This window comes from Panthera pardus, unplaced genomic scaffold (assembly GCF_024362965.1).
Source record: "Panthera pardus isolate Hobbes unplaced genomic scaffold, ASM2436296v1 HiC_scaffold_7, whole genome shotgun sequence".
Lineage (NCBI taxonomy): Eukaryota > Metazoa > Chordata > Mammalia > Carnivora > Felidae > Panthera > Panthera pardus.
The window spans coordinates 42,662,951-42,688,189 of NW_026527002.1; the positions used below are offsets into that span (position 1 = coordinate 42,662,951).

A 25,239-nucleotide genomic window follows, 5' to 3' on the forward strand; every position below is an offset into this window, starting at 1 on the left:
GGAGTTGTAATATTAGGAAAAATTAAAACAATATGTGCTTTTGAAATTTAATGTGTTGTCTAAACATTTTTCTTTGTTTCTCTGTGGTATATGATTTTTAATGGCTATGCTGAGAAAGTTAATCTAGCACACGTAATTTACAGAGCTCCCCTGCTACAGTTGGCCTTTAGGTTGTCTCAGTGATTTTACCTTTAATGCAGTAGTAAACACCCTAACTTTTTTTCTTCTTAGGATATTTCCTTAGGATAATGCCTGAGAGGAGAAATATCTAGATTTTGTATCTTTTTTTTAATGTTTACTTTTGAGAGAGAGAGAGAGAGAGAGAGAGAGAGTGTGTGTGTGTGTGTGTGTGTGTGCACGCACACACGCACAATTGAGGGGCAAAGTGAGAAGAGGACAGAGGAACCCAAGCAGGTTCTGCGCTGACAGCAGAGGGCCCGAATATGGGGCTCGAACTCACAAACCATGAGGTCATGACCTGAACCAAAACCAAGAGTTGGATGCTTAACCAACTGAGTCATCCAGGCACCCCAAGATTTTCTATCTTCTTAAAACACATTACCTGTGTGCTTCCCAAAGGGCCTGTGCCAATTTCTGTTAGTTGGCATCTTTTAATTTTTTAAATGTTTATTTTTGAGAGGGGGGTGGGGGAGACAGAATGTGAGTGGGGGAGGGGCAGAGAGTGAGGGAGACCCAGAATCCAAAACAGGCTCCAAGCTCTGAGCTGTCTGCACAGAACCTGACACGGGGCTCGAACTTATGGAACCGTGAGATCATGACCTGAGCCAAAGTTGGCCGCTCAACCGACTGAGCCACCTAGACACCCCTGTTGGTTGGCATCTTTTAAATCGTCAAAGTGTCTCTTTACAGGCCAGTACTCAAGTGTCCCGTATTCCTAGTAACATTCAAACTCAGGGCTAGGTGAGCCCTCTGAAGTACAGGCTGAGCTGGAAATTCCATCCATCAGCTGTTGCTAGCTAGCCTCAATGCAGGTTGGTCCTGGGCATCAGCTGGAGCCTGGGAGGGTGTGGCCTACCCTCTGGACAAAAGGTCTTTCCCAATTTCCTGTCCCATAGGCTTCCTGTGGCATTCTGTCAGCCCCCGTGTAGGGTGGAGAATATATGTGTTTGTGCCTTGGGACCTAAAATTGTAACAGTTGAAAACCCTTAGAGTGAATTATTAAATCTAAACCAGAGCCTGTTGGCTTCTTGTGCTTGACTGGGAGTCTGTTTCGTTATGGTAGTTTTTACAAAACACTTCTGAGTAAGAAATAAATTCCAAATCTTTTTTTCCCCCGTCTCTTGCCAAACTCCACCAGGAAACAGAATCTCGTTATTTCAGTTAGAATATATTAATACTGACCCTCTCCAGCAGTTGGGACTTTTCAGGTTAGGATCACACGGCTTCTATTTTTACTCTAGTCTAAACTGTGGTCATATGGATAACAAAATAAATACTGGAATATTCTAGTTTAGAGGGGGAGAGGCGGCAATGCTTATAATAACATGGCTACAAACCTCTTGCTTTCCTCTGTTTGATATTCCAAAAAAGGAAGAAAGTACAACTTGGAACACATCTGTAAGTAATGAACATTTTCCTTTTGTGTATCATGCATATTCAACATAATCCCACTCAAAATCCCAGCATTGCTTTAATATACATTGCTTCGTAGAGCCCTATTTTTGTTGCCAACAGATTTAATTCAGGACAAAGCTTCTTCCCTTCTCTCTCTGGATTAGGAATATGAACCCTTTACCACAAACAGAAGGAAGAATTGTTGGTGTGTAAATTAAAATAAAAACTTAAAAAAAAAAAATTGTCGGTGTGTCCGACTTCCCTCCCCTCCTCTGCCGTGCCCCCCTTCACTTCCTTGTTGCCTAAGAGGAGGACTGGTTTTTGTTTAGCATTAGCAAAAAACCAATTGCAGGAAGAGTATTTTTTAAAGACATATTGATTGAATTTTTTTTTTAAAAAAAATTTTTTTTTCAACGTTTTTTATTTATTTTTGGGACAGAGAGAGACAGAGCATGAACGGGGGAGGGGCAGAGAGAGAGGGAGACACAGAATCGGAAACAGGCTCCAGGCTCCGAGCCATCAGCCCAGAGCCTGACGCGGGGCTCGAACTCACGGACCGCGAGATCGTGACCTGGCTGAAGTCGGACGCTTAACCGACTGCGCCACCCAGGCGCCCCATATTGATTGAATTTTTGTAATTCCAGTGTTTCAGAATTCAAAAGCTAGAAAATCTAACTGCTTTGAACCACTTTCAGTTTGTTTTTTTTTAAGAAAAATTTCTACCATTAAGTACACGAACTCAGTGTTACTGTAAAAACATTTTTTTTAAATGTTTATTTTTGAGAGAGAGAGACAGCATGAGCGGGGGAGGGGCAGAGAGAGAGAGGGAGACTCAGAATCTGAAGCAGGCTCCAAGCTGTCAGCACAGAACCCGAAGTGGGGTTTGAACCCACAAACTGTGAGATTGTGACCTGAGCCGAAGTTGGAGCTTAACCAACTGAGCCACCCAGGTGCCCCACTCAGTGTTACTTTTTAAATGCTCTTCAGCCATTTTAAATGTTCTCCACAGATCAACACTGTCTCTGGCTCATTGGAGGCATCCCTAATGAGTTGGTGGTTTCTTCTAAGGTCATACTAACCTTTATGGCTCTTCTCACAGTATAAGGCAGAAGTGCAGATTGCCCTTTTTAAAGAGACCAGGTAAGAGAATGTTGATCTAGTTTTCCCAGATGTGAGGTAACCAGGTAATGTCATTAAAAAGCATGGTTATTTCCTTTCCCCAAGTGGCTGTAAGCTTGGGTTCAGCCTTTCTGAAAAATGTGACATCTTCCTCTGTTGAGCCTTTATCACGTGTTGTCTCTTGGAGCACAATGATAGGTCTGGTAGAGGATGCAGAAAACAGCAGACCGGGTCCCGATTCTCAGACCGCTTCAAGGAATGTACGTTCTAAGGAGTGAGATCAGATTCCCACTCTGTGAGGCATCCAACAGGAAAATCCCAACCAGAGTGGTAATTCCAAATGAGTGGTTGGAACTTGAAGAACTGTAAATAGATACTGTAGGAATTCTGTCATATGCTATGGCTTGGTTTGTTTCAGAAGGTTCATGGAACAAGTTGGATTTCTCCATAGTTGTCTATGATTTTACGTTAATTTGTTTTAAATTTGCCATTTTTATGAGCAACATCCTGCCTCACACTTCATACCTTCATGTGATTCTTCCTTCATAAAAGCTAATGATTTTTTTTCAGAATTTGGGTTTATTTTCCTAATAGGCACAAGTAAATAATTTATAGGCATACCTTGTTTTATTATGCTTTGCAGGTATTACGGGGTTTTTTGTTTTTGTTTTTTTATGAATCGAAGTTTGTGGCACCTCTGCATTGAGCAAATTTATCATCACCACTTTTCTAACAGCATTTGCTCACTTTTTGTCCCTGTCACATTTTGGTAATTCTTACAATATTTCACACTTTTCATTATTATTATGGTGATCTGTGATCAGTGATTAGAATTCATTGAAAGCTCAGATGATGGTTAGCATTTTTTAGCAATCAAGTACTTTGTAATTAAGATATGTACATTGTTTTAGACATAATGTTACTTCACACTTACTAGACTCTAGTGTAAACCTTTTATATGCACTGGGAAACCAAAAAATTCATTTGACTCTCTTTATTGTGATATTTGCTTTATTGCGGTGGTCTGGAACCGGACCTACAATATTTCTGAGGTATGTCTGTGAATCCATTCCTCACTTTATGGAAGGTACCCTAAGGTTTTTCTTAAAGTAAAAGGCATTAGCTTTCTGGGTAAGTAATTAAGGACTAGTATAGGTGTTTGAATCAGTTCTAAACTAAAGACCTTTCTTAAGGATTTCTTAAGTAGGGGATTTACGAATTTTCTTTCATGTGTGTCCTCACCTTTAACCTTGGCTTTTGTATGAATTATATACAGGATTGTAGAGTAAGCATGGGACATGATTGGGTACCAGGTAGTTAGTTGTCTGTAAACAAACCCTTAAAATAAGTGCTTGTAAATACAACAGTATTTGCTTGTAAGCTTATGTAACAAGCAAATGTCACATACTCAAGGACAGCAGTATCTTTTCCCAACAGTAAACATTGGGCTCTTTCCTTCTATTACATCTTTGGTTTGGATGGGACACTTGAGGAAGATGAAGGTATTACTGAAAATGAATGGCAATTGATGGTCACGACTCCAGGGATCCTTCATATGGGAAACTTACAGGACATTAGGCAGAGAAGAAACTGTTAAGCTCGAACTCTAACTCTTAACATAGAATTTTCTCCCTATCTATGATGCCAAGAATACTAGTTCTGAAAGATGTTAAATAGATACCCTGGAGGGAGGATTTCCATGGCTAAGGTTTGTAAGTGCTGGATCAAGCAGGGTTCAACGTGACTCTATTGGAGTTCTTCTCGTGACCTTTATTATGATTAGGTGTGAATCACAAGAAAAGCAGGTGAGACGTTAGGCACAGCATGGCCAGCACTCTCAGTGAGCATACAATTTGAAGTCCAGACTTGGATATGAAGCCTGCTCCCCACCTCTGAGCTGTAGGTCTTTGGGCAAGCCTCAGGTCCTTGGTCTGCAGTGGAGATTGTTGAGATGATTAAATGTGCCAATGCTTATAAAAAAACTTAGCACAAAAAGCCTGGCACATAATAAACACATAACAGTCACCTACAGCTAATCCTTTTGAACTCCAGGCTGAATGGGTCTGATATCTTCATGTTCTGGGGAATTACAGTGTAATAGAAAGAACCTAGAATTAGGTGTCTGAAGTCTTGGATTTATCTTTGGCCACCAACTAGACTGAACGATTTTCAGCTACTTTGCCACTGTGGTACTCTGTTTCTTCACTTTTGAAGCAAATAGATGATCTTGATGCCTATAGTGTCCAGTCATGCTCTAAGATTAATGTCCCTTTGGGCTTTACCTAAGCCAGAATTGGCAAGTTCACCTTAAGGACAAGTATACCATCTCTGAGTGACTGTATGGGAGAAAATTTTAATTATGATTTCATTTACGGTGTTTGTTAGCTATTAATAAAATAGTTTATTGAGTCATCTCTGGAAAGATAAGCTAAAGTTAACAGCCAGTTTGGCACTTTATAGTCACCATAAAAATTAATATACATTTGAGTCTAAATTGGGACAAATATGCCTTTATCCTAAAACTAAGAGTATCATCTAAGTGTTTGTTTTCTATGGTATGATATAGAATGCAATATTAGGCCACATGAATATTTTATTTTTATATCCGAAGGCCAGTTTTCTGAAGGTCAGTTCTGGGATGTTTGGTATCCATGAATAGTTAGGTTTTCTACTTTCTGACTTTGGTATTAACCTAAGTTTAAACCGTAAAGTGAATTTAACACCTGCTGCTTTGAGCTCTAATTATCTTGACCCCTGTTTATCGCTTGCACTAGTTTAAGGTACTTAGAGAACATTCATCTAGTAGATAAGGCAGTGTATCTTTCAAGGAAGACCTCAGATTTCTAAATAACTGATTTCCACACTGGCAGTTTGAAACGTAGTATTTGTTCAAAGTAGGCTTTATCTACGTGAGAAAATCCTGTGCGTAGATTTGTTCAGTTGCTATGTCACAAATTTTCTTTGCTGAGAAAGTAGACAGGTTGGTGATATTACTAAAACCAAGACTGGTCCACTGGATGGTCTTTTATGTGTTGAATTAACATTTCTCTGTTCATTTATATTCTAGATACAGTTACAAGTTTGGGCTGAATCGTGTTCTCAAAATACTGGTTTTCATCATCCTCAGGCATGTAAGACCTAGGTCACCATTGCTTTCCTCGATTTGCCATCCTGAAAGGAGTTTATTTCCTCTTAGAGGCGTTACCTAAAGGAAATCGGTGTGACCGCGTCTCTTGAGTATGTCGTGGAGCCTGGGGTTGGGTAGAGGAAGTGGCAGCAGCTGATACTGAAGTGCAGGTGAGGCCATATGGTGAAAGCACTTCTTTCAAGGCTAAGGAGTTTTTATTTCATCCTGTAGGTGACAGGGAGCCAATAAAAGGTTTTCAGCTGGGAGTGACACAGTCACATTTAAGGGTGGTCCCTCTGCAGAGAATGGATCCAAACACAAAGACATAAGCAGTGACCAAGTAAGGAGGCCTTAGTAGTTAATGGTCCAGGCCTGGTATGATGAGGTTGCTGTGTTGTGGGGGCCAGGGGAGGGATGGAGTTAGGGTGGAGGCAGGTATGTATCTTGCCTTCCCTGAGGCATTTTGGGGATACAAAACGGAGTCCGATGCGCATTCTCCTCTGGGAAGAACTGCCTCCTCTCCGCAGGCAGTTCGGTGCTCCAGGTTCGGTGGCTGAAGGTGGCGTAAAGTATCAACCTCTATCTCGGTTTGCAGTAGACTCCCCGCCCCCCGTCAGTATACCAGGCGGCTTTCCACAACTTCCCTTTGCTCTCCTGTGTTCACATCTTGCATCAGCCGAGGGGGAAAAGGTCTGAAAGACCAGCTCTATTTTTCTTGCAGCTCGTACTCTGAGCCCTCTTAGCCAACATCATTGGCACAGCCTCACAGAAATGGTCAGTCCCAAATTAAACAGCCTCGTTATGAAATCCTCCAGTTGGCCGGCTGCTCCGAGCTGCCGGGCTGTGTCTACGTACATTCTCTCCCCATTCCTTTTGTCCAGTGGCTCTGTCTCGTTGAGCAAGAAAGTATTCAGAGTATGTCCTGGGGTTTTCTGCTTAGTGAGGCGGACCACATTTGGCTAGGTGTAAAAAGAAGTCCTCTTGAGTCACCCCTTTCCCTGGCTTTCGAGAGATGCACATCTTCTTGCCCCAGGGGAGTGGTGGTGCATAATCCATTTCTCTCCCCAGGCATGTTGACTGCGGAAGTCTTCTGCAGTGTGGAGTCTTCACAAAAGACATTTGTCATGTTTGGGAAGGTGTTTTTTATTTAAAGGAAAGACAGTGGAGGTATTCTTTGAGCATCATCTGCTGCAGTGTGAAAAGGGCCCTGCTTATTGTTCAGTGGACTTTGTGGAAGGATTTTGGTAATTCCTCCTATGCGCTTGGTGCCCCTGACATCAGAGCAGGTGATAACTTTTAGTTTGTTGTCATAATTACGGGCACCACACTGGAGGATGGAGGAGAACATACACGTAGCTGCCCTCGAGCACATTAAACATCCCATTGGCCCCACGACCATGCTGGAGCCCCACAGACCCCGATTGGCTGAGGGCAAGCCAGCTTCTCCAAATGCGCCCAGACTTCTACCCCAAGTCCTGTGGCGACTCGGGCCTGACAACTTCCTCGTAAGGGTTGTCCTGGGGAAGTCTGTTGCTCGTCAGGGTACCCAGTGTGGCTGAACTGTGAGGTGGCCAGAATCCCCTGGAGACGTTTTTGGCCCAACTGTCTGTTCGTTGTGACAGATGTATTAGTCCGGACAGCCACCGCACGCACCTAATGAATAGAAACGCAGTTTACCCATAGGGGTTAAATATCTTAGTGTGACCCATGCCCCATCAAACTTCTTTGACAGAGCCAAGAGGAAAATGAAATCAATATGAACAAAAGACAGGTCTCTAAGATGTGAAAAGATACTTTTACTTACTTTTTAGACTCTGGGCTACTTAAGTAGATGCAGTGCAACATGTATGGGAAGTTTGGGGGCAGATGATCGCCCAGGCTTAGAATCGAGAGATTTTTAACCTTAGGAATCCTGGAGGTCTTGTGACATGTGTAAACTCTGAAACCTGAGTCAAAGGCCAATTTGTTTTAGGTAATCTCAATGGACAAATATTTATTGAGTGCCCATGTACTTTGAGAGAGGCAGGGAGCATGCTGGGTCAATTGAAGACCTGCCTTCAGCAAGTTGGACCCAGCTGAGGCACAAGAGAAAGTGTACATGAAATAGTGAGAAATGGCAGTAAGAGTTTAGGGCTTAAACTGTTCATACCCTATAAAATCCTCTAGCAGCTTCTAGCTAGATGCCGTACAGGGACGGGGAAGTCAGAACCTTTTTCATAGATAGGATTTGAGAGAAAGAATGAGAGGGTCCTCCAGATGATGTTCACAGGACAGAGTTTAACATAAGCAGGACTGAAAACTGTTCTTCGGTGTGAGCACAAACAGCCTAAGCAACATTTGCTGAGCACCTAGTGTATGCCAGGAGCTGTGATTGCAGGGAGCCAGGGTGGATTAAAGAGGAGCGTGGCACTGCCCTTGCCTCAAAGCCGCTGAGAGTCTGATAGGGGTCAGTTGGGTGGATTGTAGAGCTGAGGAATGTGGGCCTCCTGACACGCTTCACAAGCTTTGGGAATGACTGCCTGGAAGGGTGATGATGGCCTTGGAAGCCAGTAGGATGCAGGATGGCCTCAGATTGCAGAGTTCAGCTCTGACCATTCTACCAGAAAAATTCCAGCACGCTCTTGGCTCAGGGTGGTCACTCGATGCCTACAAGCCAACCCACTGGAAAACCAGTCCCTAAGGTTTTAGTTCTCGATGTGCCGGTGTTGTGGCTCACACAAAACGAGTTCCCATACTTTTCCATCAGTTGGCACTGAAGCCTGGTGGAGAACATGGGTTCAGGTTTAAAACGCTTCAGCTTCTTGAAGCAGCCGCTGAAACCCAAGAGAATAAAGTTGGTCCTGTTACGGAGGGCTGGACCCATCTGCCCTCTTAGGAAGGTTCCAGTCATGGCGACCGCTGGAACACAAAGTTTTATTTTAAGAGGAAATCTAATGAAAGCCAGTGTAGTAAGGGAAACATTTTTTTTTTTTTTTTTATAATTCCTGTTAGGAACAAACATTCAATTTATATTTAAAAATAGGACAATAACGAGTGTTGCCCGTTTCTAAACACAAATGTTGTTTAGAATCTGACAGTCTGCTTTGTTTCTCGGTTTTCATGAGATACTGGTGGTAAAATATCAGTTTACTGAAACCATTTAAAAAAAAATTATACGTCTACTCTGCCTCCAATTCATGCGAGTACTCTTCTGGCAAGATTAGGGTGAATTTTAATACTAAAACTCTTACCGAAGAGCTAAGAAGCTGGGGAGCTGGTATACTTAGCGAACGATCCCTCTCCATATGAAGTGTGTGATTTGCTGTTTCCAAGTGCCAGTAATATAAAAAGAATGTGCTCGTGTGGGTTTATCTGCATTTGTCATTAAGGCTCTGCTAAGCCAGTGAGCCCTAGAAGCGGGCTTGTGGCGGCTTTTGCCCTTGTCAGATGAACCCCACAGGCACTGCTGCTCACAGGGTGTCCTGCCTGGCGTCGGCATGGATCTGGGCTGCCTGGACAACTGGGAAGCTCTTGGGTGTAGTGATAAAGGTCTGAGTGTGGCCAAGCCTGCGAATATTTGCAGGGCCTTGATGGATCCTTGGGTCATGATTTGGCAGAAGTGTGGTAATACTATTGTATTCATCCCCAAGAAAGTCTTAAATAATTTGAATGGTTGGTAAGTTTCCCGGTAAGGAAGCCTCACAGTGACCCTGTGACAAAGAGAATGCCTGAGCTGGTGACCCTGTAACAAAGAGAATGCCTGAGCTGGCTTATAACTAGCCCTGGGACCACCAAACTCAGGCAGCTTTAGTGGAATATAATGAAATAAGCCCCTGATAGGTGCTTACGTCTCTGAGCTGTTTGGTTCTCCTGGATTTTAGGCTACATAGGCTTGCTTCCTTGGGGGGCTTTTGCCTGTGGTTAGCCTGTGACTTACCAGGATGTCCTGAGGAAGGGGAGGGTGGAAATGCGGGTTCAGAGGAATGGAGGAGAGAGAGATAGTCACTGTGGTGTAAACCTGAACAAGTGAGATAAATGAGCATGTTTCTTGGTCTCTCACCATCCTGAATCCCTTCTCATTCTTCTCTCAGAGAGCAGAGCCGACATCTGATAAAGACATGTACCTCGACAACAGCTCTGTTGAAGAAGCTTCAGGAGTGTATCCTATTGATGATGATGACTATGCTTCTGCATCAGGCTCAGGTAAGGCTGGCTACTTCCATGCCCACCTCCATTCTTTGTGCTTGCACGTGCACCCACACCCATGCACATGCATAGGTGCACAGGTGTGCGCACGTGCACACACACACACATTCTACTGGAACTCATTTCAAGGAGGCAGGCAGGATGCAGGGTGGTTAAAAAGTCAAAATGCCTGGCAGCATATTCTAGCTCTCTGCCACTTAAGCTGTGAGATCTTGGGAACGTATTTGACTTAGCTGAGCCTCCGTTTCCTCATTCATAAAATGGGAGGTAGTAATAGTCTCTATCACGTAGGTTGTGAGGATTAACGGGGTTAACATATCTACAGCTCTAGGAGTTTGGTGCTTGGCAAGTAGTCAGTGTCCTGTTAACATTAGTTTTGTTTTTATTATGAAGGCTTTCAGAGTGATAAAAGTGGAATCTACCCTTAAATCCCTCAAATGCTAGTTTCATGAAACTACCAATCCTGTGTTATAGATTATGGGCGGGACCAAGAAGAGTTATGCCTTCTTACTCAAAAGTGGGAGGGAGAACGTGGCAGCCAAATAAAATCATGATACAGTGATATCCTTACTCCTCTGGTGTATCAGTTATCTAGTAGCTCAGTAATGCTGCATAACAAACTACCCCGAAGCGTAGTGGCTAAAAACAACAATCATTTATTTAGCTTATTATTCTGTAGATGGCAATTTAGGCTGGGCTAACTGGGTTCCCTCATGTGTCAGTGGCCAACTGTAGGTTGGGTATGCAGCTTTGCTGATCTGCACTGGGCTCTAACATGTCTTTGGGGCAGACTTGGCTCTGGTCTACACAGTCTCTCATCCTCCAGTGGGCCAGCCATTTGTTCAGAGGAGGAAGCAGAGATCCCAAGAGGGCAAGTACAAGTGTGTAAAGCCTCTTGCACACTAAGCTTAGAATTGGCACAGCATCACTACCACGTTTTATTGGTCAAAGTAAGTCATAGGTCCAGGCCAGACTCCAACACCTAATGAAAGGATGTACAAAGTCACATTGCAGAGGATGTGGATATGGGGTGGGGGGGTGGGTAGTAAAGGATTCTGGCCATTTTTGCAATCTACCGTAGTGATAAATGTTTCACCTGTACCAGGAATGCACCCCCCTCCAAGAAGCTGGGAAGGAGGAAGAGCTTGTGCATATATCAACTAACAATCAAGTCAGGAAATGGTGGTCAGCAGTATGCTAGAAAAGTCTTCTCCAAGACCCTTCTTGTTTTGAGTTTTCACTGTAGATTCAACAGATGGCAAAAGTTACCCTGAATGTGGATGTCTGTAATCAGATTAGCCTGGGCTTCAGAATGACCAAGAACAAACTAAAATCAATTGTATCTTTGGTAGAGATCTACCTATATAGGAGTGAGTGTTTTAAGTTGGAAAAAAGCAAATCTGAGAAAGACAAGAGAGGTGGTGGCTGACCTAGTAACAATGAGCTTACAATGCAATCTGAATGTAAAAATAGCCCTCGTTATTCTTGGGGAAGTGATATATATCACACATGCAGAATGAGTGTGGAAAGAGTTGTTCTCCATGGCCCACAACACTATTAATATCTTTCACTCATGGCACCTCTTTTTTTCCTCTAGCACCTCAAAAGTGCTTTGTAACTGTCATCATCAGAGTATCCCAGGAAATAATAACTATGGACCCCTTTTTGCCCCCATTTCACAGATCTTAGAACCCAAGAGTTGTTAGATTTGTAGCTATTGTTCAATCACTTTGCTGACTTCTGCCAAGATTGTGCTGAAGTTTAATGTAAAGAAAGCAGGTACATAGTCCTGCTTCTCTGCCACCCTTGCAGATGAAAGGGGTCTGGAGTGGGTCATTTGAAATCCTGAATACATTAATCAGATGGATCGAGCTAAGGCTTGCTTCCACCTCGGCTCCAGCCCCGGGCAGATCACTGCTGCAAAGAAGTGCATCATTCTGGACTTTGGAAACCTCCTTATGCTGCTTAAAGGTATATTGATTTGCAGCTTAAAGGTGGTAGAAGTTGTAACCAAAATTTATAAAGCACTTCCTGTGTGTCAGGTGCTGTTCCTATACTTACAACATCTACGTAAGGGCAGATTGTTATTGTCTCCACTTTTCACATGGGAAAGCCTGAGGCACAGAAGGATTGAGTAACTTGCCTCAGATCGCACTGTCAGAGTAATGGAGCTGGGGTAGGGACTGGGGAGTTGGGCTTGAGAGTGTGTTCTTTTTTGCTCTTTTGTTGTCCTGCCTTCTTGTGTCATAATACCCCACTCTAGAATTAGGCCACCCTGCCTAGCTGATGCCCAATCCCAGCTGGAAACTGGGATCCTCTCCAGGGTTTTGGCCATTGTTCCTTCTGTCCTCACTCCTATCTTAACTATCTAATGGCAAAGCAAATGGACTGGAGGAAATGGCTGGAGGCCTAAAGGGTACTTCCTGGATGAAGAGATGGGGCCATGCTATATGTGTGGACTCAAGAATGGGCATTAATGAATATGAACACTCCGACCATTCACTTAAATATTTCATAGGCATTCACTGTATGCCAGACATAGTGCCTTGTTCTTGGGACACAGATGAGGAAGACTTGGTCCCTGTCTTCAGGGGACCAAGCGCCTGAGAGAAATGTAAAAATGAGAAAAAAACAATTATAACACCATGTCAGGAGTGATATAATATAGGAAAATGCTGTACAACAAAAATTTGAGAGGTAAACATAGTATTCTGGTGCTATGCAACATACGTACCTTGGGGCACCTGGGCAGCTCGGTCAGTTAAGTGTCTGACTCTCGATTTCAGCTCAGGTCATGATTTCAGAGTGGTGAGATTGAGCCCTGGGTTGGAGCCTGCTTAAGATTCTCTCTCTCCCCCTCTGCCTGCGTGCCTGCCTCCCTCCCTCCCTCTCTCAAAAAACAAAAACACCCCAAAAAACTAAAAAACAACAACAAAAAACAAGGGAACACACATACCATCCAATGTCCAACTAAACCATCAATAAAGGAATTGGTCCTAACTCACAAGGACACATAAAACAGTAGAGGAGACAATAGCCATGATGTTTTGAAAGCTGGAAAGCAGATGGTCTTGTAATGGAGAGAGGGGATGATGTTGATTCTGAGAAAGACAGTGTGAGCAGTAGTTTCCCAGGTGGAAACGGGCTCTGGGCTGGGATGTCTCAGGCCAGAGAGAACAGTGAGAGTTTGAAAGTCAGGGATGACAGAGATGTGATCAAGGGGGCTCCCGGGTCTCTGGTTCGGGCAAGAGGGTCAATGTACTTTAATAAAGATAATAAATACAGTAGAAGAACCACCCGAGGCAGTTCACTCCTCTGTCTCTAACGTAAGAAGTGTTAGCTTGAGGGAGTTTTCTACTTTACACAATCTCCTCTCTTCTCAAAACAGATTCTCCTAATTCAGTGAGTCATATTTGTAACTGCTGTGAACAAAGGGGGGTCTTGAAAGCCGTTAATGGAAAATTTTTCATTTGGCATTGAAAAACATTTTTTTGCAAGGAAATGATTCATTGTAGGAGCAAATCAAGCATATTATGTGTCAAACTTTGACAGAAAATCAGGTAGGCTGTTAGAAACGAGAAGTGTGTTTCTAGAACCATCATTATTAATGACACATTTACATACCATTTTATATGTACGGTGCTTCCAAAATATATCCCATTCAGACCCCTGAGAGTTCGTTCCTTTCCCCACTTCACACACGAAGACACTGACGCCAGCATTCCTTGCCAAAGGTCAAAGCTAAAGATGCCAGAACCAGTCCTAGATTTGTTTTCAATGCCAAATCCCATATGTATTTCAGATATACTCTACCATTTCTTCTCTGTATGATGAGTGTACGTGCTAAAGTTGAAGGAGATAGTTGATGGAATAAAATATTTTAAAATGCGAAATTGAAAAACAAAAACAAAAGCGTCCTAGCCTCTTGCCATGTTTCCAACACAGCACCTCTTCCGAATTACTTATTTCATTTTACCAGGATCCTGTGAGGAATTTAGAGGTATTTGTCTTTCGCTCCTGTCTGAGGAAGCAGGTTAGAGTTGCAGAGTTTTGAGTTTGAGTTTGTTACACATTTGACAGATGATCACCTTAAAAAAGAATATTGTATTTGAATGTCAGAAATTCTTAAATGCTATTCTGGTAAAAGGCAAAAATAAAAATAGTGTCCAGGTCGCAGGCAGTTGGCGGTTAGTTACTCATTGAACAAATACTGGATTGGAGCCTGTGGCTGTTGGGGATTCTATTAGGCAATCGGAGAGCAAACAGTTGCAATTCTTGGCCTTACAGAGCTTCTAGTCTACTAGTGGAGATTTCAATCAATAGTTGTGTAAATAAATGCAGGATTACAAATTTGTGATAAATGCAATTACGGTAAGAAAAGTGGTACTAAAAACCATTTAACAGAGGACACTGAGGTAATATGGAAGAGAGGGAGGATAACATGGGGAATGACCTTGGTGCTAATGTCTGGAGGTGAATTAGGAACTAGCCAGGTGAGGGCTTCTGCCAAGAGATCAGGGACAACAGGGGAAAATGAGGCTCAAGGAGGCTGGAAAAGTGGGCCAGGGCTGGACCCTGCAAGGCTGGGCTGAGGCATTTCCTATACATCTTGAGCAGTGGAGTGCCATTATAATGGCATTATATTAAACAGGAGGATGATGGGGTGATAGCCACTTTGTGGGCAGTGGACTGAAAAGGGGGCTCTCAGAAGGCAGGTACGGTGGCTTGTGGACAGTTTATGGTGGCATTGGATGAGAGTGGTGGCCCTGGGACTGTGAAAAGCTGTTAGAGTAAAGACCTATTAAGAAAATAAAATTGGTAGAACTAGGGGATGGATTCAGTGTGGGGTAAGGAAGAGGAAGGCAGAGTGGTGACTTCCAGGAATGGGGGGTTCTGTTTGCTGCCCGTTAACACCAGATGACCGCCACGTCTGTAGGGGCAGAGGGAGATTGTGAGCTCTGTTTTGAACACGTTAGAGGTGGATGGCACCTTCTAGTCACTGGAGTGAAAATGTCAAGTAGGCCAGTGGATGTGTAGGTCTGAATTTCAGAGGAGCAGTTAAGCTAATGATATAAACTTAGGTTTTGTTTGTATTTAGATGGTAATTGAAGCCGTGGCTCTAGGTGAGGCAGAAAGTGTAGAGTAAGAAGCAGCCTGGGGCTGATGCTCAAGGAACTCTGATATTTAAACTCTAGGTCAAAAAAGCCTGAGCCCGCAGAGGAGACTTAGAAATAGCCCAAGAGGTGAGGGGGAAAGCCGGGAAGTCAAGTCCTAGAAGCCCAAAGATAGTATATCAAGAAGGAGACGATAGCTGACCAGTGTCCAGTGGTGCTAGGAGGCTCAATTATATGAGGACCACTCTGGAAGATGCCTTTGGATATGGCAGCGTGGAGGACATTGGTGACCTGATTAACAAGCAGCACTGAGAGCGTGATGACAGGGAAGGTCTGACTAGAGGGGGTACAGATAGCTGGTGAGCAGGGATGCTGATGAGGACCCACAGCACCACTGGAAAAGTCTTGGCTGTAAAAAAAAGCAGAGAGAGAGCAGCAGTTCCCCTCAGAGAATAAAGGGCCTACTGTGGGAGAGTCTTCTCTCTCTGTTTTGTTGTGTTTTAAAATGGAGAATGTAGGGGTGCCTGGGTGGTGGCTCAGTCGGTTAAATGTACGACTTCAGCTCAGGTCACGATCTCGCAGTTTGTGAGTTCAAGCCCCGCATCAGGCTCTGTGCTGACAGCTCGGAGCCTGGAGCCTGTTTCGGATTCTGTGTCTCCCTCTCTCTCTCTCTGCCCCTCCTCTGCTGGTGTTCTGTCTCTCTTTCTCTCTCTCTCTCTCTCTCTCTCTCTCAAAAATAAATGTTAAAAAAATTTTTAAATAAAATGAAATGGAAAATGTAGCATGTTTCAACATAGGAAAGGAAGAAATCTCATGCACAGAAGAGTTTGAACATTCAAGTAAAAGAGGAGATCCTTGAGAGTGTTCAGGATAATATTACAAAAAATGCCAGGCTGTCCATGGATCCCTTGGAAATCAATTCATCGCAGTGAAAACTGCAGGAAAGTTAAGTGTGGAATTCGTTTTTTAAGTTTATTTGGGGAGAGAGAGAGCACAAGCAGGGGAGGGGCACAAAAAGGGAGAGAGAATCCCAAGCAGGCTCTGTGCTGTCAGCATGGAGCCCAATGCAGGGGCTTGAACTCACGAACCATGAGATCATGACCTGAGCCAAAATCAAGAGTCAGAGGCTCAACCGACTGAGCCACCTGGCATCCCTTAAATGCCAAATTCCTGAGGAACAGGTATTTTGAAAACACATGGCCCTGTCAGTGTCCATCCTCAACAGTACCATCTGATGATATAGAAATCTGTGTTGTGATTCATGTGCTCAGCTTCTCTTTGCTTGTTTTTTTTCCAGGAGCTGATGAGGACGTAGAGAGCCCGGAGATGACCACATCCCGACCACTTCCAAAGATAGGGTTCACTAGTGCTGTTCCCAAAGTGGAAACCACGACATGGGAGATCCAGAACAAGATACCTGCTCAGACGAAGGTGTGTTTGTTTTGCATTGCATTACCGGGGTATTGTAAGTGTTTCATTTTAAAAATTGCACAGAATGTTCCTTTTGAGAAGCACCACTTAAAATTATGTGAGGACAAATGGTCTTTCATCATCTTGCTGTAAATGGCTCTTTCTTACTCTTTATGATCGTTTTGACGTTTACCCACCGACTCCTTCATTGTTGTTTAAATAAACGTTTTTCTTCAGAGCAGTCATAGGTTCATAGCAAAATTGAGTGGAAAGTTCCCATGTGCCCCCTGCCCTCACACAGACACCACCTACCCCCCAGAGTGGTACATTTATTACAATTGATGAACCTAATTGATACATTATTTTTACCCAGAGTCCATAGTTAACCTTAGGATTTGCTCATGGTGTTGTACCTTCTGTGGGTTCTGACAGATGTACCTTGTGCTGCCTCTTTATCTCTCCTGCCCCCCCCCCCCCCCCCCCGGAAAGTACTGATCTTTTTACTGTCTTCATGGTTGGGTTTTTCCAGAATGTAATAGAGGTATCACCATACAGTATGTAGCCTTTTGAAATAGGCTTCTTTCGCTTAGCATATGCATTTAAGGTTCCTCCGCGTCTCTTCATAGCTCAGTAGCTCACTCAGCTACCTACTACTACCTACTACTTTTATCACCCTGGCCTAGCTTATATATGGATATTTTTTATAGGGTGCTAAGGGTCTCAAAACCCAGTTAAGAAACAAAATTTTTTCTGTTTATTTGGGCTTAAGCCAAGAAAATTTGTTTTCAGTTCATAAAGAATTTTTTTCTGAGTTAAAACCATTGTGAACTTTACACATGATGAAACAGGTTCTGGAATAAGGAAACTCCAGGTTGCTGTCTCATTCAGTTACTTCTTAAAGTCTCCTCAGGCCTGTCATCGGCAGAATACAGACTTGACCTCTTTCAGGGATGATGAACGTGGTTGCATCTCAATATATTCATTTTGAGGGCTGAGTTATTAAGAAATAAGGTCTTTGGATTTAGAGCCAAAGTACTAGTTGTTGAAAACTATGAGACTGGTGATTTTGGCCTTATTATCATTATATTGTAATTAGCCGACCACCTACTAGTGGGTAAGCTATTTAAGTTGGAAAATGCATATGAAAGTCTGAAGAAGGCCTAGGCTTTAAATCCTGGATCTGGTCAAATTTCTTAGCTTCTCTGAGCCATTCCTCATGGGTCCGTGAGAAGATTAAATGTGGGTGGGTGCCTGTAGTATGGCCCCTGAGACCCAGGAAGCATTCTGTAAGCCTTGACTGAATTTGGTTAGAGCAATCACCAGATAAGCCTTATAACTGCAGTAGGAGGCTTTGTAGATGGCCCAGGGCTCGCAGACTGCTTATGAAAACTTAGAAACACAAGTGTCCCCTTTGAGAGCTCCTCCATCTGTTGGTCAGAAACGAGCTGCTGCCAAGCTTTAGTAGGAGACAAGATGTAGAGGGCTGTCCCCTGAAGGTAGTGACACGTCTCATCTGCAGTAAGAAGTGCCCCTCTACAGGCAGGAACGCATGACAGCTTCCCACACTTTCATGTCCCTCCCTCTGTGTCCCCGCTGCATGGGAATAGGACAGTGAGTGACAGAGCTGGATGCGTTTCTGCAGATGTGGAGGGGCCGTGGCCAACCCTCCTCACACTGGAGGATGCTCTGTAGGATTAAGAAGAACCAAATACTGTCAGTAGCAGACTGACTTCACAGGCCAGGTGAGAGGAAAAAAGAAGGTCCCTGAACACGGGCAGACATACTAGTGTGTGCTGGCTCCATGTGTGGGAGCTGCTCTGTCAGTGCATGGAGTTGAACGAATGAGAGAAGGAAGAAGGGGAGGAATGCAGGGTAACTGTTGCCATTGATGGGAGGATGGGGAGGGGGCCCTCAGTGTGGGTGGCACAGTTCTCCAGTGTGACTGTTGAAAGATGCATTTGGTGTTCCGCGGTTTTATTTGACCGCTTGTCATGGCTGACTCTCTTGTGACCATTAGGACCCACTAGCTTGAGGCAAGGAACCCAGTTTTGGCTTTCAGTGATAAAAATTGTACACTAAACAAAATCTAATGTGACAATCGAGTTCTGGTCAGTTGACAAGAACGAATTTAAAATTGATTTCAATTTTTAAAAATTGGCCTTAAGGAATTAATTGTGTCAGGTCTAGATAAAGAAGATAGATAGATGTTTGGCAGATGAGCTCAGAAATTAAGAATCTCCAAACATTTTAATATATGTATATCCCTAGTATCATTTATGTTCAATGGAGTGATTATTCATTGCTTCATGAGAGATTTATGGCATACTACTCCTCATCCTAGGTACTGATAATGATACTATTGATAATTAATGATTTAATTTTCTTATAGTTCCATGGTACGGCTTAGTTAAGCATTGCCTCTAGGATACCATTAATGTCAACTTTTGAATGGGTCTGACAGTGGCATCAGCGTCACTGTTACAGATATCCTATCTAGTTTGTTGTAAATTTATGTGACAGCAATGAAAAGAACCCAGGTGTTTGTTGAAGCAGAGCATTACTCATCATCTTTTACTTCGGATACATTTCCAAGGCATCCCAACAACCAGACGTGGATGCAACAGATCTTTGACTTCATTTAATCATCTGTGTTGCCTTTTTGTAATTTCATTTTGCACATATCCACAAGAGTTAAGGTATTTCAGATTAGTTCCATCCTGTAGAAATAATCCTTCTGAATCAAACCCCTCCTTCTATACAATAAGACATTTCAATTTAAAGGATAAATGTTCCATCCAGAACACCTGGAAGTTTGTGCACTGATGGACTGTCCTTGTAAGAAGATGGCGGCCCCAGTTTAGTTTCTTTGGAAGCCTAGTGTTCAGTTCACTGAGGCAGGGACCCATGACCTCACATACTCTGGAGTTCAGATGGATCTACCTGGTCTGGTTAGTGGTCCTTCCTGGATATACCAGTGACCTTAAGCCACCCCAAAAAGGTGAGGTCTTTCCTTTTTATATTTAGACTTGAGTAGACGAGTAGCTGGCTCCCATTTTGGATGAACTCTGGCCTTCAGAAAGCAATCAGTCACTTAACTGGACCATAGCTGAGAGTCCTAATGAACATGGACTTGGCTGTTTGTAGGCAGACTAGTAGAGCTGATAAGGATTATTGTCTATAGTAATAGCCAATGCAGTTGACAGTGTTTTCATCAGTAGTGTCAGTCAAGTAGAACTTCAGCCTGGTAGTTAGAGTTTGCTGCAAGAACGTGGGTGTGATGTGATAAACACCTGAACAGGGCTGTGGAAATGGGGAGCCGAGGAAGACACTTAATATGAGAGAATGGTGAAAGGCAAGTTGGCAGGACTGTGACGTGTCAAAACATAGGATTTGAAATGTGCTCAAATAACTTTGGGGGCCCCAAAAGAATAGCTGGTACCATTAATAGACATAGAAAAGAAGATCAGTGTTATTCAGTGCTACAGCCAGGGGTTAGTGTCCTGCAGGCTGCTGGGGGGTTGGGATTAATGCTGGCTGGAGATGAGCTTCTGAGAGTTACCATCTTGGATTTGAGCTTTAGAATTGTGGGATACCCAAGAAGCTGGGAGTGCACGTCACTGAACGGCCACGGACACCAAGGTGTGAGAAAGTGGTATGACTTGGTGTGGATCACACGGGAGCTGCTTATAGAACCCAGACTCCTGAAGTTCTAGTTCAGGGTTTGCTGAAAGTGTAAGAGTGAATAGGTAGAGGGGAGCATTACGGAGTAAGCCTGGGGAGCTAGTCTGCAGAGTGGTAGCAGGGAGAGCCTTGGAGAACACCTGGAGAGAAAGCCTGGGAGGAAGCGGTCATCACAGAGCCCCATGTGGCAAAGAGATGAAGGAATAAGGAGGCTTGGGGCCATGCTCTTGGGTTGGTGTAGCGAGAGAGAGTTGTAGCCTGAAGAGTGGTAAGAAAACAGATCTTATGAGTGAGTGTCTTTGCCTATACCTGTGATGGGTGTTATATGAAACCATGAACAGCGTGGGTCCATCATAAAACTTGCCCATTGGTGTTTATTCCAATTATTTCCCACATTCATTGTTTGAAAAAAAAAATAAACCTTGGAATATATCTATTGTATCTTCTTTCCAGCACATTATACAGATTTTTTTTTAATCTTTTCCTTTTTCCAATATCAGTCACCTGAAGAAATTGATAAGGAAAAAGTTCACCTGTCTGACTCAGAAAGGAAGATGGACCCAGCTGAAGACGATACAAATGTGTATACTGAGAAACACTCAGACAATCTGTTTAAACGAACAGAAGTCCTGGCAGGTGAGTAACCCAGTGGGGGCCTGGTGGGAAGGTCCTTAAATAGGCCTGTTTGGCTAAGTGATATTCAGAGGTGTAGGCCAAGCTTGCTGAATGTCACCTTCCTGCTGAGAGCAGTCTTAAGAGACAGGAGTTAGGCAAATGTTGTCTTTATTTTCCTTCATCCTACCGCCTGATGCAAGAAGAGGAAAGTTCAGAACTGAATTGGTCCAGAACAACCGGGTGTGGGGGATGGTGGGATTGCAGCTCTATCAGTCCTGCTCCAAGTCATCCTGATGGCAAAATAAATTCAAGAGAAGGAAAAGTTCTTTATGGGGAGGGCAGTTGACACAGATAATGCCCAAGGCATCAAGAATGCTATCTCGAATCAGAGCTTACCTGATGGAAGTATTATTTGATTTTAAAGGGGAAGATTTGCAAGATTTAAGAACACTTAGTCCTCGAAAGGGTAGTCCCAAAGCCAAGACTAGAAAGGAAATTTGCTCGCTTTTTTTCATATTTACCCTTCCAAAACTTAAGTCAGTTATATCCTGTTATGTGTCTTCGGTGAAAAAGCAATTAGAAGATTAGACTATGAAATGTGAGTACTGAGAACACTAAGGAATTTTAGAGTATGGAGTCAGTTGAGGCCCCAGCCAGATTTTTTCCTGCTGAGGCTTTTGGATGATATTAATACTAATCAAAGAAAGTATTGTACCTTCCTTGGGAATGTCAGATTGGTGTAAGGACCCGGTTGTTTCATTGAATCTCGTTTCTAAATGTTTTGGGGTTTTTCAAATGGAGCCTTTTATAAAAGTGTAAACAGATTGGGCCTGACAGAGTTAATTTCTGCAACCTTTGAATCCGTCCTAAAAGTAATCTTCCTTTTTGGCGTGTTTCAGCTGTCATTGCTGGCGGAGTTATCGGCTTTCTCTTTGCAATTTTCCTTATCCTGCTGTTGGTGTATCGCATGAGGAAGAAGGATGAAGGAAGTTACGACCTTGGAGAACGTAAACCATCCAGTGCTGCTTATCAGAAGGCACCTACTAAGGAGTTTTACGCGTGAAACTCCCACTTAGTGTCTCTATTTATGAGATCACTGAACTTTTAAAAATAAAGCTTTTGCATAGAATAATGAAGATCTTTGTTTTTTGTTTTTCTCATTAAAGAGCCATTCTGGCACTTTAATGATAAAAATCCCATTGTATTTAAAACTTTTCATGTATTTCTTTAGAACAACATAAAATTAAAACTTAACATCTGCAGTGTTCTGTGAATAGCAGTGGCAAAATATTATGTTATGAAAACCCTCTATGTTCATGGAATCGGTTTAAACTTTTATGCGCAAATACAAAATGATCGTTTTTATCCTACGGTTCGAAGATGAAAGCTGTTTAATTTGTGTCCGCGTGTCTCTGATTGACCTTACCAAGTGGTCTTACTTTGTTAATTTATCTGTTCCCCTCTCCTCTGCACTTTCCCTCTTGTCCCCTTGAAAACAAAACAAAACTCTATGCCTTTTGTAGCTGTTACGGTGCAATTTGTCTTTGGATAATTCAGATAATGGTAATTTAGTGTATATGTGATTTTCAGATATGTAAACTTTAACCTCCACTTTGTATAAATTTTTAAGTGTCAGACTATCCATTTTACACTTGCTTTGTTTTTCATTACCTGTAGCTTCAGGCAGATTTGCAACAGCAAATTAATGTGTAAAATTGGATTATTACCACAAAACTGTTCAGTCATAGCTATCTAATCAGATCTTCTTTTGGGAGGATTTGATGTGAGTTACTGACGAGCCTCAGCAAACCCAAAGATGCTAACAGTATTTTGAGAAGTTGCTGCAGATTCCTTTGGCCACTGTATTTGTTAATTTCTTGCAATTTGAAGGTACGAGTAGGGGTTTAAGGAAAAATCAGTTTTTGTTCTTAAAAATGCATTTAAGTTGTAAACGTCTTTTTAAGCCTTTGAAGTGCCTATGATTCTATGTAACTCGTTGCAGACTGGTGTTAATGAGTATATATAACAGTTTAAAAAAAAGTTGGTATTTTATAAGCACAGACAATTCTAATGGTAACTTTTGTAGTCTTACGAATAGACATCAATTGTAATTTGGGAACATAAAAACTACTGAATAAATCATGTGGCCTAATATTGAAAATGTCACTGTTATAAATTTTGTACATTTTCGATCAAATGTACATCTACCCTTTGCAAATGACCATCTGCTCTCAAGGATGATGTGGGTTTGATTTCTGAGTGTTCCATAGAGTGTCTGTAAATCAAAACCAAAGAGCTCATCGATGAGGCTGTTTATTACCAGATTCACTTCCGAATTGGCCAGAGGAAATCTGAATGTATCCTGTGTGTGTTCGGGTGTAGATATTGGAAGACTGCCAGGGAAGGAATAGTGAAGTTGGCAGCCTTTGTAGGATAGCTGATGGCAACGTTGAGAGGGATGCCTGCTTTTGCAAATAATTTTTAGGAGTTAAATTCCAAAGAACCGAAGGGGACTCTCCTGATGTCAGTATCTAAGGTTTTGTCCTATAGACTGAAGACTGATTTACCTTGGAAACTGTGCTCCAAATCTCTCCTGAAGCTTAACGGAAGAACCAATAGACGGAATGCCATAGTTCACACCATAGGGAAGGGAAGAAGGGCAGGGAGGCTCTGTGCATTAAAAGGAGGGCCTCACTGCTGGACACTGAAATAGCTGCAAAGCAGGGGTTCCTGAGGAGGAGATGGAAGTATGAGGGTACCCAGCTGGGTATTTCCTTCGAACTGAACATTTCCTTTTCTGTTTTAACCATAAATTTTGTTTTAACGTGTGAGCCGCCCAAGTAGGAAGAACACCGCAAAAACAGCAACCCTTTCAATACATAATGTACTTTTAATAAAGTATGAATACTGCTTCATTTAGAGACCGTTTCCTGGAATTACCACATAACTCATTAAAAAAGTTTTTTTAAACAGCACTCGGAACAGTGTTTACTTAAATTCTTAATGGCCTTAATTCTCAAATTCCTGTCCCATCACTTACAGAGTCAATCCACTTTGGAGTGATTAAAAGGAAGTTCTAGCACCTTCTAAAGTTGCACAATATCCCTCGATTACAGAGGTTAAGAATGTAGTGGGTATACCTCTAACTGTGCAAAAGCATAGTGAAATTGAGTTTGTAGAATAACAACTGCTTGGAATATCCGTGCCAAGAAAAGAAAGTTTCTGGCAAATATTTTGTCACTGCTGTAAAGCAAAATATTTGTTAAAGTGCCAAAATAAAGTCTGTCATGCTGAAAGTAAAAAAAAATCATTGTATAGACTGACATCCAGTTTTCTTCAACTGTATGTTTTCTGCCTAGTTTTTATTTTTTATTTTTAAGATGCAGCGACTAGTACTACAAGAAATGTTAGTAACGATTACCAAGTTCAGGAAAATTTTGGTAAAATTATAAACATTAAAGCCAATATGAAAACTTCCTGTTTCCTTAACCACATGTAAGTGATTTCCTTTGTGTGAATATGGCTTTTTGTATAAAAGGCTTGCAATATTGAAATTGCCCCATTTTCGGTGGATGGGGAAAGTGGATGAGCTGATGTTGTGTGTTTTTGTTTTGCATTGTTTTTTTAAGTTACAGCTGCAGGTACATAGTACCTGAACTTCAGAATTAGGACCTGGTTAATAAAATTGTCATCTATTCACATTGGAAGTTGATAGCTTCAGATTGAATGTTTAGTGGAATTTTGGTGATTCATTTTTGCAAATTAGACAAAAGACCCTTGCTTATTGAGAATATAGTCTGATTTTGTAGGGTCTAGGAGATTAACCTAAATTAGTAGAACACAATTACCTAATTCTGGTTGCCTGAAGGAATGTGAATGTCCTGCAAAGGATGCTGGGTCCTTCAAGAACAGGGACAATAAATAGCAACTTCCTGGTTTTTAGGAGCTTACTTCTTCAGTGTCTTAGACATTTTGAAAACTTATAAGCATAGTGAAATTGCTTATGGTAAAAGCATATGGTAAATTTTTAAGTGAGGAACAAAAATATAAAGCCTAAAAATATTGCAGGGTGAATTTTATGACAATTGTCTTTACAGCTTTATTAGAATTCTATAATGGGGTGGTTGAAAATATTTTTTAATATGATTTTTAAAAGACAATGACTTCTTAAAAAATTTTTTTTAATGTTTATTTTTGAGAGAAAGAGAGCGTGAGAGGGGGAGGAGCAGAGAGGGAGACACAGAATCCAAAGCAGGCTCCAGGCTCTGAGTTGTCAGCACAGAGCCTGACGCAGGGCTTGAATCCATGAACTGGGAGATCATGGCCTGAGCTGAAGTTGGGCACTTAACTAACTGAAGCACCCAGGCGCCCCTAAAAGGCAATGATTTTAAGCAACATAATCTCTTAACTTGA

The 25,239-nt window shown here is 42.3% G+C and overlaps 1 protein-coding gene across 1 annotated transcript in view; it reads left to right on the forward strand.

The window, feature by feature from the left end:
- Positions 1-24,315, forward strand: part of SDC2 (syndecan 2) — a 101,132-nt gene extending 76,817 nt beyond the window's left edge. Inside the window, exons 2-5 of the mRNA XM_019468077.2 lie at positions 9,892-10,003; positions 16,418-16,551; positions 20,712-20,847; positions 21,726-24,315. Coding sequence (XP_019323622.1) covers positions 9,892-10,003; positions 16,418-16,551; positions 20,712-20,847; positions 21,726-21,889 — 546 coding nt within the window. The 3' untranslated portion in view covers positions 21,890-24,315. The remainder of the gene's footprint in view (positions 1-9,891; positions 10,004-16,417; positions 16,552-20,711; positions 20,848-21,725) is intronic.
- The last annotated feature ends 924 nt before the right edge of the window (positions 24,316-25,239 follow it).